Below are 17,591 nucleotides of genomic sequence, written 5' to 3' on the forward strand. Positions count from 1 at the left end.
ACCTCTTTTTCAGCTATCTCTAGCATGACTTTGAAACCAAACTACTAGGAGATTCACAAAAATATCTAGTGTGTTGTTTTTCTGATTTAAATTTCTTGGCACCAAATAATGAAGTTTTTGGAAAATTATGTTATTTTTAACTGAAAATTATGTTATTTTTAACTCAGTTTTGGCTTTCCTGTTTTGCTTACCAAGTTGGCTATTCACTGTCTCCCTACTTGCCCAAGGACAGAATACCAAGACATTGTAATTCTGTCAATATTGCAGAATTTCATCACTAGAATGACAAAAATATGGCAAAAAGATATCCTCACTAAATAATGGTCTAGGAAAAAAGAGAGTCACAAGTATCAGCTATTCTGCCTCATTATCTTTGCTGTGAATGTAACCTTTCATTCTGTCTAAGTTTGTTTGGAAATTGAAACCACACTTTATCTGAAATAAATGTTATGTAATAAACTTCAGTGTGAGTTTGAACCAAAATCCCCAATTTGATCTAATTTTATAATTAGACAGCCATATTCCTAGCTAGTGACTCATTTAATAGTCCCATGCACCACTTCATTAGGGAATCATCTGTGTCAGACCTCTATTTCTCTAAGGACAGCAGATATGAGTGCAATGGTGATGCTCACATTGAACAAAACAGAATGATAATGCAAAACCTGAGAGCCAAAAACTCTGATGAGAAATGAGAGAGTAGCCAGACAAAGTTCAAAACTACTTTCTGACAAGCACTGATGCCCAAGATAGTTGTGGAGTGTTAGTGGGATAAGAAATTGGAAGAGATTATGGAGGGGTGTTTCTATATGCCTTTGTTTTAATCAGATTTTAAAAGTCAGGATAATAACTATCAAGGATATGGGCATAATTAAAGATGGAATAGATTCCCTCCTAAGATTTTTTTCTAGTCTTAAATTTCTATAATTGTGAACTACAGTGTACTTCAAACTCACCTTTCTCTGGTCATAACAGCATGTCTTAAATTTTCTATATTATTTTCTAGCAATTTTACCCGGTGTTCACCTTCTTTTGCTTTCCACTGAGCAATACGCATCAAATCTATAGATTTGTCCTTTTCAATTTGCATAAGTTCACACATTTTAACAACTCCTTGGATTCTGAAGAAATGAGATATGTGAAAGAAATAATTATTAGCATTTTATGCCTGCATTCCTTGGATAAAATTTGCTTTTGAAGACTTTTTTGAAATAAGGTATTGTTATTATTTTCTTACTCTTTGTCGTTTTCTTTTTTCATCTTCTTGCAGATGGTTAGTTCACTATCCAGTCTTTTTAGTTCTTTACCAAGACTTTGGAGTTGAATCTGAAATTTAAATAAAATTTAGTAAGCACTTTAGATATACTAAAGAAATGTCTTCAGTGAAATTACCCAGAAAAACTCTTCGATGAGAAAAAGACAGTGAGAAGACATTATTGTAAGAACTTTTTCTTATTACAATGGAATGTTTTTATTACAACAACATAAAAAAGCACAGTTTTTCCATTTATATTAAGCTTACAATTACTATTAGTAATGTAGATACTTTGATGCTGCATCTTAAATGCTTGGTTCCCTCTGTCTGGAGTTCCACTCTTTCTACTGATCAGCCAAGTCCATCACTATATAATTATTTAGCAAATGAAACACTGAAATTGTATCTTTACAAACAAAATTTCTTTCTTACTCAATTCTGACTTTTAAGCAGTCACTGATGTCTGATGTTTGAGCAGGATTGCATTCTGTTAAGTTTCTGGATCTTTTGATTCCAGTTGTGTTCAGTCCTCAATAGCCTGGACCATCAATCTTAAATTGAGAGGCCTTTTCTCCCCTCCTACTGGTTTTGAGAGGTTTTTTTTTGAGAGTTTTTTATTGACAGTGATGAGAGTTTCCAGTGTTCTGGTGGAACTCCCCTCACTAGTAATTTAATTTCTCCCTAAGCCAGCTGGTATTTTGAACAATCTTCCAAATATATAATTTTTTACCTTGGCTTTCTGAACATCCCTGCTTTTCAGTTGCTTCTCATCAGCTCTGAGCAGAGTCAGACGTGTAAGTGTGGCTAACTCATTTCTGCATTTTTCCTGCTCTTTGAACAGCGAGCGTTCTGCAGCCATGCATTCCTCTAACACACGGGCATCTGTTTCTGATATCATTTCCTAGAGAAGATTAAATTTAAATCCCAATGCAACAATGTATCAGTGCTGGCAAACCCAAAGCTGGAATTACTTTGGGTTTATCTGCAATGTAAACAAATATACAGACTACATAGATTTAAAACCATAATTAATTATTGCTTTAAAACACCATCCACAATCCTTATAATAACATTTCAGAATATATTATCACCTAAGAGCATTTCTGTTCCTCAGTGTGACATCTCTCAGCTATTGTCCATTGGACAGAATGGATATTTATGGCTGTATAATCTTTAAGGAAGTTCAGTGCCATGTCTTTAGGAGGAGGTGATGGAAGCTCTCCAGGCTCACAAGGTTCATATCCCAAAGAATGCCAGGTAGGTACTGGAAGGCACATGTATCCAAATACAAGCAGATCCCCACTTGATAATGTTAATGAATTCAAACAAAAAACAGAAAGAAAATGGATATAAGGGTAAGAAGACAAGGAGGTTTGACCTTGGAGGTACCAAGGAGGTATGTCTGAAATAGATTGCTTCTTATGAGGTCATTTATGTAGTGGCAGGTACTAATGCTCTTGTAACACAGGTATCTGCATTGCCACACTCTGTATGGCTGTGCTGCATACAGACAGACATCCACAAATGACAGAACTGTGAAGATGAAAAATCTTAATGTACAAATGCTGGATTTTTATTGTTGCAACAAGACACGGTTTCATATCCAAAGGAAATGTATAACAATATATTTCTAACTGCAGTGTCACCAACAACATTTAGGAAGACTTAAACTAGAAAGATTTGCTTTCTGCCTTCTATTATACAACCAGTAACACCGCAAATGTTTTTAAAAATGACAGAAAAGTGGTCTTTAAAACTGAAGAAACACTATTGCATTTTCTCACCAGAAAGCTGCAGCTAAAAACTCCTTTGTTTTTTCTTCAAACAGTCCCTTTATTCTCATGATAGAAAATCTACTGTCAAAATGAAAAAATGTGAGAAAGCAGAATTCAGCACCTGTTCAGCTAAATCTCTCTTGATCGTTTCAATCTCGTCCTGCAGTTCTTGTCGTCTTTCTAATAACGCTGCATTGTACTTTGAGTTACTTTCTGCCTACAAAAATAAACCAAGCACATAGTGATGCAAATGAAAAGGAGGAAAATTTAAACTGCTGATACTGTGTTAGAAGTAGCTACATAAATTAAGAAATTAATTTTCTCCCTCCTTATAATTGCTAGTACAAGAATACTTAATTGAGTAGAGTTCCTCAGCAACCTACTGAAGTTTCTCAAATTTTTCATTCAAGAACTATGAACACTAAACTTCATGGAAATTTAGGAGGTTTATGGTTTTCAGCAACTAAATTGTCATTTTAAAAAAATAAACACAGAGACAATATATAAAAATATAACCTAAATTAACAGAGGATTTTCAGAGTGAAATTCTGAGCTTACTAAAGGGAATAAAGAGTTCACATCTACATAAAATGGATATCACATTTTTTTCTCTTTATCATTACAGTAGGATTTTCATTAGACCCTAGAAAGTCAAATCTAATAACACAAACATTGATGTATTATTTTTTCATGTACATTATGGTAAAATTATATTCTAATCTATTCAATCAGATTTTAACACTAAGTATGTGAAGGAATACATTAAAAACACTACCTCTGATTAAAATATATCTGATCAATCTCACTACATGATATAACTTGTAAGAAAAAAAGCTGTACAAGCCTCACTGTAATTAACTTCACTGAAAAATTCTTTATGGTTATAAGAAAGCAAGAAAAAAATGCATCAGGCTAACTATGATGGCATATATTGCCTCTGTGAAATTGATGGGGACAAACAATTTAGCAGGAACTGCTCTGATAGGAAAAAGGAATAGTAATTTTAAAATAAAAGAGGGAGAATTAGATATTAGGACAAATTTTGTTCAACAAGGCCCAGGTTTCCCAGAGAGGTGGTTGATGCCCTATCTCTGGAAACATTCAAAGCCAGGCTGGACTGAGGTCTGGCCAATCTGATCTAGATGAAGGTGTCCCTGCCTACCGCAGGGGTTTGGACCAAATAACCTTTAAAGGTCCATTCCAACCTAAATGATTTTAATTTAAAATCTGTAATTCATATGGATGGGAAAAAATTGCATTTAACAACACACCTGGAAGATATTCAAAGATAATACTTACAATCCTGTGATATCTTGCTCAGATCACAACCAGATGTTAGAATTCACTATAAATAATATTGATAGGGAGATATTTTGCACTTGTTATTTTCCCTTCTCTGACAGTATTGTAAAATTAAATTCTGTTCACTTGCATTATGGCAAAGGGAAACAAGAGACACAGTACAGGTCAAATTGTGGAGTTACTTTAGTTTCAGCTGCAGCTCTGAGATTTAATTTAAGTTTACTAAAATGGCAGTTAAGCCTGTCCTAAGAAAGTGACTTTTGGTCTTGCGTAGGGATCAAAAATAACTTTTCTGTGGAGCATATATTAATTACCACTTCTGCTGTGTAAAAATAAAAAGCTCATCTAAACATCTTTAATCTGAATGTTAAGGTTCACGTAGGACAGGGCTAAACTTAGGCACCTTTGGCTGTCTCTGTGCTGGCCTGAGCAAAGAGAACTCTCCACATGAAGAGGAGCAGCAGCTCTGCCCCAGGCTGGAGGCAGCAGCACCAGCAGTTCTCTTTCACACACAATTCTGGTGTTTAGCAATAGCTGACCTTTCACAATGTACTAACGAGAAAAACACATTTGAAGGAAGTGCTCCTGTAATTTCCTTATTCTACAAACCAGTCATTCTGCACTTAGCATATGATTCAAAAGAAGAAATTTAGGGAACCACACTGATGTACTGCTCCTTCTGCAATCACATTATTTATACAAACAATTCATTCTTGTGATTTTTTTTTTCACTTTGAAACACAATGAATAAATGTAAATCTGGGGGTTTAAGTAGTTAAAGAAATTTTATCTACTTAAAATATTGGTTTTAAATTTTTGCTAGGTGTGCTCCCAAGTCTTACAAATTAAAATTGTCCCAATATAGCAAAAGCCAAGCAGAATCAAGTTGGCCACTTGACTCTTCCTTACTGCAGTACTGTATTTCAATGCACAGGAGCAATGATTTCACATTTGCTCTTCTAACAGAGCAATCAAAAGGAATCAAAGAAAATATGGAGCATGGGAGGAAGGGCTAAAACAACTCTATTGCTGGGGCTATTTGCATTAGAATAGCATCCTGCAGCTGCTGGTGTAAAATACTGATCAGAATTCCACTTCTGTCTCTCATGGCATTCCTTTTCCCTTACTCCTCATGATGATGCTTTTTGTAACATACATACAAGGTCTTGCCCTTCCACAGGGTGAAGGAATTGGGTTGGGATGGGTTTGGATCTCACCCCAGACTGTGAACTCTAACCACAGCTGCTGGTGAGTTACGGCATTTGATTTTAGCATTACATGTTTTTGAACAATTGTGGCTCTCCATCCAGGAACATCTCAATGGGAACACATGCAAAAATACCAACTCCCAGATTCTCTTAGCTGATACTGAACAGAAACTCTTTAAGCATTAAGATCAAAGTCTGGAATATGAGTCAGCCCTTTAATCATTATTCAAGGAAATTCAATCCAAAACTTTGTTGCATTGAAACTTTGTTTTTCTAGAGCTTTCCTCCCTTCTCCCAGGTGAGCTTATATTACTAGGCAATACACAAGTGAATTCAGGAGGAATTTCAAGGGAGACAAAAAAATATTGTTCAATAATATTAAATATTATCAAGTAATAATTGGAGTTGTTTAAATAGCTAAGCTTAGTATATATGATATTTGACATGTATAGCTATTTTTAAAACTTTACAGTTATGTAAGACTCTTTTCTGCCCTGACTTGCTTAGAAGGACAAAGAAAAATTTGAAGGACAGTGTCAAGGTAGGAAACATCAAGTGCTGTGAAATAACCTGACTAAACAAGATTAATTTTTTATGACTCAGAATTCAGACTGAGCAAGGAGCAAGTATAGGAGAAAATATATATAGGAAAGAGAGAATGGAAGAACCAGTGATGAGAGAAAGAAAATATAAAACCAGTAAATTTTTAAGAAATAATTGGAAGCGGAAAAGAAAGAAAATGCTTTGAATACACAAGCAGAATAGCGCTTCCCTTTATCATAGTCAAACAACTGAGTAAAACAGAAAAGAGTAATGCATTATTGAAAGAAGAATGGGTGAAATACTAAAGCAAGGAGGAAATGAGGAAGATGAAATAATGGTTTCCCCCCTTTTCCCTTGTAGGACTGTCAAGAGATTTCATAGAAATATTTCTTAGGAGAAAATTTACATTCTTTATGATCAATACATTCATACAAACCTCTGATTTGAGTCTTTTATGTGTTGCCTTATCTGCTTCCAAGGAATCCCAAATGCTTTTCAGTTGTAACTCTAACTTTTTTAAACTTTTCAGTTCTTTATCTTTCTTTGTTTGATGGTGACTGAGAATATCTTGTTGATTTTTGTTCTCCGAGATACATTTATCCAAATTATTTTCCAGAATTTGTCTATATAGACAGACACAGAATTTTAGAAACAGGTAACTTAATCAAGACATATGTGTAAACAGGCACAACTATTTTAATGGTTTTGAGTACCTCGTTACTATGGCTCAGCAAGACAAACTTGTAAACTACTTACAAAAATTACCTAAAAAGGTAGCATTTTTATAACTATAATCAATTATGTCAGTGACGTCCCACAGTCTGTTCTAAATATGCTAAAAATGTCAGCAAATCTAATACATATAGGAAGAAGAAAACATTTTTTAGTATAAGAGAACATTTCAAAATAAGATGCTGTGAGCCTTCAATACAAAGCTTGAAATGCAAAAATTGTTGCTGAGCATATGGCCAGAATTGCAACTGTACATCTCCCTCTGCAAAGGTGGAATCACTGGAAGCTTGTCTTCAACCTAACAGTTTATTTTACTTTACCAAGTAAATAGAAAATTATAATTGAAGGGAAGATGATTGACCAATCCCCACTGAAATTCAGGACTACATGAGAGAAGACATCTGAGCCTCGTTTGAAAATGAAAATACTGAAATACTTTATTCTTCTTCAAATTACTTTCAGTGGGTTACACAGGAAAGAAAATGTGTGCACTAAAGAGAGAATCTCTCTAAAATATTTCACTTTTAAGAGCAAAATCTCATAGAATTTTATCAAATGCTTATGTTTTTTGATGTTCTTCTTCAAGCCAGATCCTAAATTCTGTATTCCAAATTTTTACATAAACATTTTGGAAGTGAAAACCAAGCCTGAAAATTTATAATTTGCACGGGATGCAACATAAAACTTGAAAATAGAAGCAACAACAGAAAAAAAGAAAAAATTTTGAGAATAGAGAATCATTCACTCTTTCCATATGGCTCATGTCTCCTACTCTAACCTGTCTGATAGGATGGCAAATTCCTTCTCTGCATTAATTTCTAGTGATTTTGTCAAATTATTGCATTGTCGTTCATTCTTTTGTATCAAAGTTTGTCTCTCATCCAGTTCCTTCATTACTTCTTTTTTTTCTTGCAAAATCTCTTCAGTCCTTTTTTCAGTGGCTCTCAGGGTGCTATTCAATTCTTCTATTTGGTCATTAAGGGCTTCATTCTGCTTCTCTGCATCACTGTGGATATATTTTAACAAAGCAGTAAAGGTTAGATTTTCCACATGCATATTTAAAAGACAAAATGTAAGTTGCCAGTTTTTGTGGACATACAAAATAATTTCACAATAATATATGTCAAATGTTTGAAATCAGACAGTGAGAACCTTCAAATTCCAATACAGTCCAACAATAAAACTGCAGATAGCCATGGGGCTATGGGACAGCTTAGCACCATGACAGTATTAAAAGAGTTCAAGGAAATTGGTCTCTGTCAACATTGCTACATCCATAGGTGTGACATTTCTAACCATTCTTCCTAAGAACTGGGAACTCGGGTTAGTTTATTCTGTGATGTGACACAAATATACAGACTCATTTAAATATTTCATTAATAGCACAATGTAGGTTTTACAATTGCTTTAGAATTGCTGTAACACTATAGGGCAAACTTCTTAGATTTATGATGGCAGAGTTGCATTAAGTAGAGTAGTGAGGAAAGCGTAGAAGAAAATCATCATACAAGTTTTATACTGGAGAAATGTAACAGTCAAACAGTTGATGTGTTATTACAGATAGGGACTGGAAGCAAGACACACAAACTTCAGTGTAACCCTGTGCATAAACAGGGTACAAAACCCTTCATTCATCTGGATGGCAACTGGGCTGCTGGGATCTGTGGGTGACCTGGCTGAAACTGCACAGAGCTAATTAGATTTTACACTGAGAGAAAACAGCACATGCCATGCTTCAGAGGAGAAGAACCCCAACTTCATGAGAGAGAAGAAGAAAAGACTGGCTGCTGGCTTGCATTTCCCCCGATGTAGAGTCTACAACTCATGTCAGGACCTTACAGCAAAGCAGCTGTGCCTCCACAGCTGGTACAGAAGGACAAAGGGAAAATGGGTTTGCAGCTCAAGCCACACTGTCAGCTGTGGAACTGTTAGTTTAAATGTTGATCCTAACTTTAATCAACAACCATCCTCAATCATTTCTATAACCAAGGGATGAGAAGAAGCTATACATATATATAATCATGTATATAGAATTATTTACTAAAAACATACATTTTTTTCTGTTTCAACTTCTCAGTTTCTTTTGCAAGTTGCTTTGGAACACCAAGGATCCTAACTAGCTCAGCCTAGTAACAAAACAGAAAGGTTTGATTAATAGCTACAAAAGCTAATGAGTTTTCATAGCAGTAATATGAATTTAGAACTGCTGTGAAAATCAGTTGGAAACATTTTTTAATTGTTTGAGTTTTTCCCAGAGAATTGTAGCTCCTACTTTTAAACTAAACATTGATGTTGACAATTTAAGTGTATATTCAAGATAAAAATTATGCTTGAATATTATGAATACATCTTATTATGCTACTTATACCATGGAAGGAAGCAGACCCAGATATGTTTTTAATTCTCAGTGTAAATGTGTATTAACTGCAATCTGAACAACCTAAAATAACACAACATAACTAAGATGTCTTTATAGAAACCACTTTTTAATCAAAACCATGACTCTTAGTATTTCCTACAGGAGCAATAAGGATATGGTACAGCAGCATGTTTCATGCCTATTGGAAAATGGTCTGATATTTAATGTAATGGCACAATGAATTTGGAATGACAACACCCAGAAGATTCACTGCTCCTTTGGGCAAAACCTGGACCCGCACACACACTCACAGATACATAGGCACAATTATTTTTGTGTTACTTTTAAATAAGTAAGCATCTCCTGAAGCTTTTTCATTTCTTCCTCATCTGTCAATATCATCTTTTCTTTGGATGAAACAGCTTCTTTCATTGAATCAATTTCTGCTTTCCTCTGGATTACTTCTTCGCTGAGCTCATCACAACTTTCTTTCAACTGCTGAACTTTATCATTTTTCTTTAAAAATGAAGTAAAAGACCAGATTAATTGTATTTCCCCTTTTACATTGTGCAGGTTTCTGATAACACAGACTCACTAAAATTGATGATGGTAACATTTTTAGTGACAAGATACAAAATGTATGTTCTTTACCAGATGAGTGTTTCTTCTATCAATACTAACAGAATTTATTTCCAACAAAGCCACATATATTCCTCAGGACTTATGACAACAAATGTATTTTTCATGTTCACATCCTAGAACCAAAAACCTGTGGCTACCTTTACATGCAGTATCTATTTGCTGAAAATAGTAAACATTTCCTTCGGTAAACAAAATTCCAGATCTTTTCTGAATCAGTTATTTACTGCTTGCCCTAGTTATCAAAACTGAATTATCTAATATAGCCTATAGAATCTATTTATTTTAAAATATATTTTCTATATATTCTATTTAAAATAAACTCTAGAAATGCACACTGAGAAAACATTTTCTGTGATTTTTTATATGTTAGTTGACAGAACACAAAACATTGCTTTTCTCATGTTTCATACTTACCTTTTCTTTTGACATTCTTTCATATTCATCTTCCAGAAGCTTTTTTTCTTCTCTCAAACTACAGTAAAAATCAAAGCAGAATGAAATATACTAGTAATAGAATAATCATTACTGTAATACAGTAAATGGTAAAAAGGTATGAAAGCCTATGCTGTGTTAGACTAAAAGACATGGTGAATTAGAATGAAAGGTGCTCAGTTTTAAAGCAAGTTTGCTGACTGGTGACTGGGGGCCCTGAAGGTCTGGGTATGTGTATATGGAGGTGTACAAATCTTTTTCTACAGTGCACACATGTAAAATTTGAACCTGATTTTTCTTTGATTTCCTCCTGCAGGGGTGCATTCATGCCTCACTAACCCTTGCCTTTTCATAGTGGCACCCTACACCCACAGTTCCTCCCAAGCTCAGGAAACAAAATCTTAACACAGAAATGTGGCAAAAGGAGAGAGGAGATGGGTAATAAATAGCCACAAAGACATCAAGTATAAAAGAAAGTGTAGCTGCTAGTGAGACACCTTCTTCTTCCTATGAATGTTTTCACATACACATTTACTCTTGAGACAACTGTAACTGAAGCTCCTCAAATCTGGACAAGATCCTGTGGGAAAAAAAATCCTGAAAAGTGGCAGGGGTTATAGGCTAAGCCAAAGGAGTGTGGTAGAAAAGTAAATTGAATAGCCACAGTCATCTTAACCTGTATCCAAAACTAAATTGCAATTTAATTTCAGGCAACAATGGAGACAGATGCTGAAGTGAAGAAGGAAGAAAGGAAAAACCAGGAAAGATTAGACCTTGTGGGTGTTCAGTAACACTGTCCTGAGAAAGATGAAGGAATGGTTATAAAAAGGGAGCTCAGCCAACAAGTTTGTTGGATTTACAATAGGAAGCTTTTTGGTAGCAGGTAGGTAAATACTGCCAAATACAAAAATGATGCCTTCTGAAGGTGCATCCCCAGTGCATGCACAGAACAGCTGTGCTCCTGTGTAGGTAAATGGGCTACAGCAGTCTGTGTGCCATCACAGCCAAACAACTTCACTGAGTCCTCTGTCCCAGGTGTAGCAAAGAATCAACTTCAGCCTAAATTTATGTTTATAACTCCAGTAAGAGGATGTGCTGGTCAACTTTGTTGAGACTCATGGCAGTCTGGTAGAACAAATAACTCTTTAAGTTAGGGAAGAATTAAGAGAAAGGGACAAACTTCCATAAAACAGTTGTGTCACTTGGAGCTATAACAATGGCAAGGGTCTCCTGGGCATCCCCACCCAGCCAAGGCAGCCATTACAGTTACCTCATAATGTGGCTGATACAGAAAAGAGGCAGCTGATTGCTATTTCTTTTTTTTCTTCTGAAACCTTCTAGCAGCAGTGCAAGACTTTGCATGGTGGTGGTGGTTCAGATTTTAGAAAGTGTGTGGGCATGGGAACAGAGATCAGTCTCCCAGCAGCCAACCTCATGGAGGACCATCCCTAGGACCTTCTGCTCAACCCTTTAGCAGGGCTGATTTAAGATTCCCTCCTCCATCCCACCACTCTCACTCTCTCAAGAAACTTTCTTAAATTTGAGTCCTCCAACAAAAGGAGTGAAGCTTATACCTGGAAGTCTCAGGAAACATATTTCTAGTTAAGGAAAGAAAATAGTGGAAAAAAAGAGAACTGGGTTAGTGGTGTTGCAATATAAACAAAACAACTTCTCTCCCACAAATAAGAAACTCTGGCTCAGATGGAGAGCAAAGAGAAAACAGACACAGGGTAGATGTTGTTGACATACAGCATGTATGATATTTGTATGGGCAGACTACAAGTATGTCTCAACAGGGACTGGTAAAGACAAAAACTAATTTGAATGTCAGCATTTGAACACTCACAGAGTGACCTAGTTTGCAGAACAAAATATTTTAAAGAAAAAGGTTGAATTTAAATAAATTTTCCTTCAAAACTGATAAAATTAATTTTAAAAAATTAAAAAATTCCAAAATCATCTTCCAAACCCGTTTTGGCAGTGCTTCTAATTGAACTCCTTGGGACCGGCATAATCACACTAAGGATAGTGAATGCCCACTTTGCACAAATATCCATAGGCTGTTTGACTGCCACAAAATATTATTAAATAAGTCCTGTGCAAAATGATTAAAGAGGTACTGCAGGGCTTGTGGTTAGTCTGTGCTGTGCCCTCTTTAATATCACGCTGGATGATCAAAAGAGCAATGCCAAAGATCAGGAGGGAGAGCAAAGCTGACACTGCTTTCTTTTGTCACATTCCTCACTCATGAGGACAGATTCCTGTGGACCATTCCAGTTTCACAACAAAGACTTTTCCATCCAGCAAAAGTAAAATGATTTGAACACTTGATTTTCTGTGACATAAACAAAGGCAATGGTGAATGACAAGGGCCAAGTTACCTAAACAGCTGGCAGACCAGCTACTTCCACATAAAAACCAGTGGAAGTGCGAAAAGAAAAAATGGGTAAAAAGAAATAAGTTAAATCTCTGCCTTTTGAGCAATGAGTTTGATCCAGCTGTCCATAGCCAGAAGCCAGGCAGCCCTATGCTAGCATCCCTACTTTGGGGCTTCCTTACTGTCAGGGATAAAAACTGGGACCTCCAAAGGTCATCTCACGTTCCAGGTGACTGTTTTAGAATGACATAAATCACCAGTTTAAGACAATATATATCTCTCTCTGGACTCTAAAGGGGAGGCAGGAGGATTAACACACATTTAGGAATCAAATAAGATTCTTCAAATAATCGAAGTTTTGTCTCTGATTCAACAGATGAACATAGAAGCTTAATGTAAGATAAGCACAGAAATTCTGGTCCTTCCATTTACATTTGAATCTTATAATCTTTGTTATATGGATATCAACCTCCTGACTGTTTTACTTAGACATCAATTGCAACAAACAAAACAACTGCAATTGGCATTAGGCATTTAAATTTCCCATTATTTTATAGCCGTTCTCTGATGGATGTATTTTTCAACATCATGTGGATTTTATTATTACCATTGTTACGCCTCTAACAATACACACAATGGAAAGAAGATAAAACTCTTAAGTTTAGGCATTAATGTGCACAAATGTTTCTAACATTGCTCTTCTTATTTTATGAAGCCTGATAACAGTACTGTACATGAAAAGCTGTCAGAGGAGCAGTTGTAATGAGTTAAAAAAGGCAGTTGGAAAACTGGGTCATTAATAAAAATACATTCCAGATTTTTCCCTGAGAGACATTTACAGCTGCAAGCTGACACAGAAATAAAAAAATTAAGACAGAGATTAAGAAATGTAGGGGTAGTTGTCAACAGAAGTCCATTTCACTTCCTCAGCTCACAAAATAACCACAACACTGTCAGCATTAGAAGTCCCATCATGGAAGAAGTGAACTCCTTCAGCTGCTGTCTCTCAGAGCTGGGATTGCCTGGAAATCCACAGAAGGTGTTTGGCACTTCACAACTCTAATCCAGTGACCACAGGTAGAAGTTATCCCAGCTGACAAGCTGCCAGCATGAGCTTCCTGTAAGGCTGTGAGCTGTAATTAATTTGTAGGTACCAGAAAATGCAGTCACAAGACCAGCTGATAACTTCAGCTGTGGTGCTATTTATTTTACTTCTGGCCTGTAATTCTTTACTAGAGGAGCTATGGATAACAGCTTAACTTTTCACTTTCTAATTATTGAGTGACTAATACAGAAATAATTACAAGTGTTGAAATAGTTTTCCTTATTTGCAATGCTTCTACAAGGACAAAATCAGTTTTGCAATCCTAACTTGCATGCAGTTGCAGAGTGCTTCAGTGAGGAGCTGTTTTGTTACCTGAACAAATCACTGTAAGAGCTGGAGATTGGACCTAGGCTTTCAAATAAAATTGTTTCCAAGCATCAGGCACCTTTAATCTCACAAACTCTTGTTATAGATAAATTTAGTACAAATTAATTGCTTACTTTTAAATGAACTGTTTAGATGATATATTTAGATTTAATATTTATTATTTCTCAACAATAAACAACTGTTGATACCATTGTGTAACAAAGAAAACCAGATCTTTATTTTGTCTCATAAATCAGAACTTCAAGACTCACACAAACATTAAAGTGAAATGTCTCCTTAAGCCAGAACAAATCCTTGCTGATCACACTGATTGTTCATTTCTTGTTCCACTAATTTGATTTTTTGATCTATATTCTTACTTACTGAGGCTTCTTATCAATTACATGAAGAAATGTCATGGCTCTGAATGCAATTTTAGCAGAACTGAGTGGAGATGACTCTTTTTCCCTTTACTTTATTACCCTTGCCAAGTACTTTTTGAGAGGAAGAATACTCCCAGAGTCAGCTCTGACTTTGGGATGGTGTCCCAAGCTTTATAATAAGGTCAGTAAAATCCTTCCAACCCTTGTTCTCCCCCTGAGCTCTCAGGCAGACACACCAGCAATGAGCCCAGTACATCCATATGGCAGAACAGCCCACAAACTGGGAGAGGAGGCACATATCTACAGTGGGAACACACCCCAAACATGCAGTCACCCTCAGGGTGACTTCCCTGACAGCTGAAGAGTGCCAAGAAATACACTAAATACCTCATGTACCTATTGAAATGATTAAAAAACTCACAAAATTCCCGAAAACCTGATGATACTTCAATGCTGAAAGCAATTGCATTTATTCTGGGAATGCTGACAATTCATTGGAACTATAAAGAATTAAAACAGAAAATGAAATATCATCTTCAGCTGTTCAGAAAGGTCTGGAAAAATTGTTTACAGAGGCAAGCAAATGGGAAATTAAATAGGGATAGAAGAGTGTGGAATATTAAGAGCCCTTGAGACTTTTGCTAATGTTATGGCATATCTGTATGACTCCCCAAGTGTGAAATGTTGCCATTGTCAGATTTGAATCAAAGTTCAAAAAAGGTGCTAAGTACTCTTAGATACCAGAGAAAGTGATCTAAGGCAGGAAATAAAGTCATCAGAGATAAGAGGGATGCTTCAGTGAAATAAAGGTTTACAGAAACAGGGGAACAGAGATCTGCAGAACCAGGGAAACAAGATCAGATTTCTCACTTCCAGCCCAGCACTAGGTCTGAGTAGACATTCTAAAAAAAGGATAAAGCAGTAGATAAGAAACATAGATAAACCCTTTAAAACCTTTCCCCCTCCATGTTCCCGGTCTGCTATACATATAAAAGTAAATAAACAACATGTTTGTTTTCAGACTGAACAGCCATTAGTCATAATTCCCAAAGAGAAATTTACTTGTAAGCGCCAAGCACAGCTGGGACTGTATTAACACAGTTGGACAACAAGGGAAACTGTGTTCCAGAGAGATCAAGGGCCAAGAGAGGTTGGGCCATGACTTTTTATCCTGAGAAATTAAGAAAACCAAACAGCAACATAACAGCAAACTTCTAATACTTTTGATGGAGCTTTCCTCCCCTCTGTGACGCTGTCCATGCACCAAATACTTCAGAAAACATTGCTTTACTCTTTGGACAAAACCAGCAAGCATATGGATCTTCATTTTACATCAGTGTTACTATTAGATCACCTGCTACTCACAACTCTGTTCTGGATATTCACTTTCACTGTCTTTCACAGGCACCAAACTCATCCCTTCATTCCAAACATGTATTCACACAAATAATCTGGTTTTCTTCACAGTCCACTTCTCATTTGTTCACTACGTTCACTCATCCATTCTTCACACATATTGTGCTAGTCCTGTTCATTCCAGACTAGTCCAACTCAAAATCAGTATAATTTCTTGAATATTTCTGGAATTTCTCTCCCAGTAAGCAAAGCCACATATAACCAAGGCACATCCTTCTCACTCCACACCCACAACATGTGTAAGACCCAATGCTACCTTCAGGCATGAAACTGATTCCAAACAGGGAACAATTAAATAATCTGTAGGTCCTGAGTTGGAAAAATTGACAAATAAAAAGGGCAAAGAGTTGTACAAAAGAGATCTATCAAACCATTCTGCATCAGTGAATCAGATGCTCATTGTCTCATCCATTACAAGAACTGCAGGGCACTACATGAAGCTGTAGGGGTCAGGTTAAAAAAGTAAGGAGGTGGCAGCTCTTACGTAGTTAATCTGTGGAACGCTTTGCCCAGCGTGGTGCAGTGTCAGAAGTTTGTTATGAAGGAGACAGAAGTTCAAAGGAATAGAGGTCAGCTGAGGATTCCCAAACACAGAGGACTGTATTTGGCTCATGAAATCCCCACATCACGAGAGGCTGGAGCTGCAGTTTTGGTTTCCATTAGATAATGCACCTCACAGTCCTCTGGTCTCTAGCTGGGTTTGATCCTGGCCAATACATAAGTTTCTTACTACAGTGAAGGAACATTTTTTACAGCATGACTGACACAAAAAGTAGATTTTTAATCTGCAAGATATTCAGTTCATATATAAAAATTAATCCAGTAAATGTGCAAGGATAACTGGAAAAATACCTACACTGCATTTTGTATGGAATAGAGTTCTCATTTTCACTGGAGGTAGAAAATAGAGAATGGGAAAATATTACCTAAACATATAAATCCTCACAATTTTTTTGGAAATCGATGCAAAATCAGAGAAAAAATGGTCAAAAGATACATGAGGACAAATGGTTAAAAAGCATGATACTTCTGAAGAACTAATTTCTGGACTGCTTGGAAATTGCAGTAAATTCTGTATTTAATAATTATTTCAGGAAATTTCATGTTTCTTAGTTATCTCATAGCAAATAATTTTTTCCAGATGCTTTCCATGTTTCTTTCCCACTCCCAGTTTGTTTCATTCTCAAGTTTCTTTTTCTCTTGGAGCAAACACTTGGCTCTATAAAACAAAAAAAAAAAGAAGAAAGAATTGCCAGCAAAACCTGCTCCATGCAGTGTGTACAGTGTTACTGATTTCCTTGCAGAATAATAATCTTAACTGCTGAGATGCTGACATTGTGTGCTTGTGTTTATATACATACCAATGACACTACAGCTGGACTGAAGATGGGTAAAAATAGCAAGTCCCCCACAAAATAAAAATCTGATTTCATCTAGGTACATTATTTTTACAAATGCGATACTTCTGCTTGTAATTTTGCTATAAAGTATGCAGATAATTGAAATGTATACAATACCAAGCTCATTCTCGACTGTTGTCTTTATATAGAAATGTTAAGATTTCACTCCTTCCACAGCAAATTTATCATTTTTCTAATATTAAAATATACAAGTACTTCCCTTTGAATACCTGAATAGAAAAACTTGAACACACAGTGCTAGTGATGTTAAAAATAGTATTGGGTCTATTTATGACATTGTTCCATAAAATCCAAGCCAACAGGTCTCTGAGACACTTTAAATATTTGTATTGAAG

At 35.9% G+C, this 17,591-nt stretch overlaps 1 protein-coding gene across 1 annotated transcript in view; it reads right to left on the minus strand.

The window, feature by feature from the left end:
* Window positions 1-17,591, minus strand: part of CCDC146 (coiled-coil domain containing 146) — a 59,309-nt gene that overhangs the window by 13,489 nt on the left and 28,229 nt on the right. Inside the window, exons 5-13 of the mRNA XM_054276294.1 lie at window positions 10,231-10,288; window positions 9,517-9,690; window positions 8,868-8,941; window positions 7,594-7,821; window positions 6,520-6,706; window positions 3,152-3,247; window positions 1,986-2,156; window positions 1,238-1,326; window positions 957-1,121 (exon numbers count right to left, since the gene is read on the minus strand). Coding sequence (XP_054132269.1) covers window positions 957-1,121; window positions 1,238-1,326; window positions 1,986-2,156; window positions 3,152-3,247; window positions 6,520-6,706; window positions 7,594-7,821; window positions 8,868-8,941; window positions 9,517-9,690; window positions 10,231-10,288 — 1,242 coding nt within the window. The remainder of the gene's footprint in view (window positions 1-956; window positions 1,122-1,237; window positions 1,327-1,985; window positions 2,157-3,151; window positions 3,248-6,519; window positions 6,707-7,593; window positions 7,822-8,867; window positions 8,942-9,516; window positions 9,691-10,230; window positions 10,289-17,591) is intronic.

Source organism: Melozone crissalis, unplaced genomic scaffold (genome assembly GCF_028551555.1).
Source record: "Melozone crissalis strain CALT ecotype California unplaced genomic scaffold, PUWL_Pcris_2 ptg000004l_1, whole genome shotgun sequence".
Classification (NCBI taxonomy): Eukaryota; Metazoa; Chordata; class Aves; order Passeriformes; family Passerellidae; genus Melozone; species Melozone crissalis.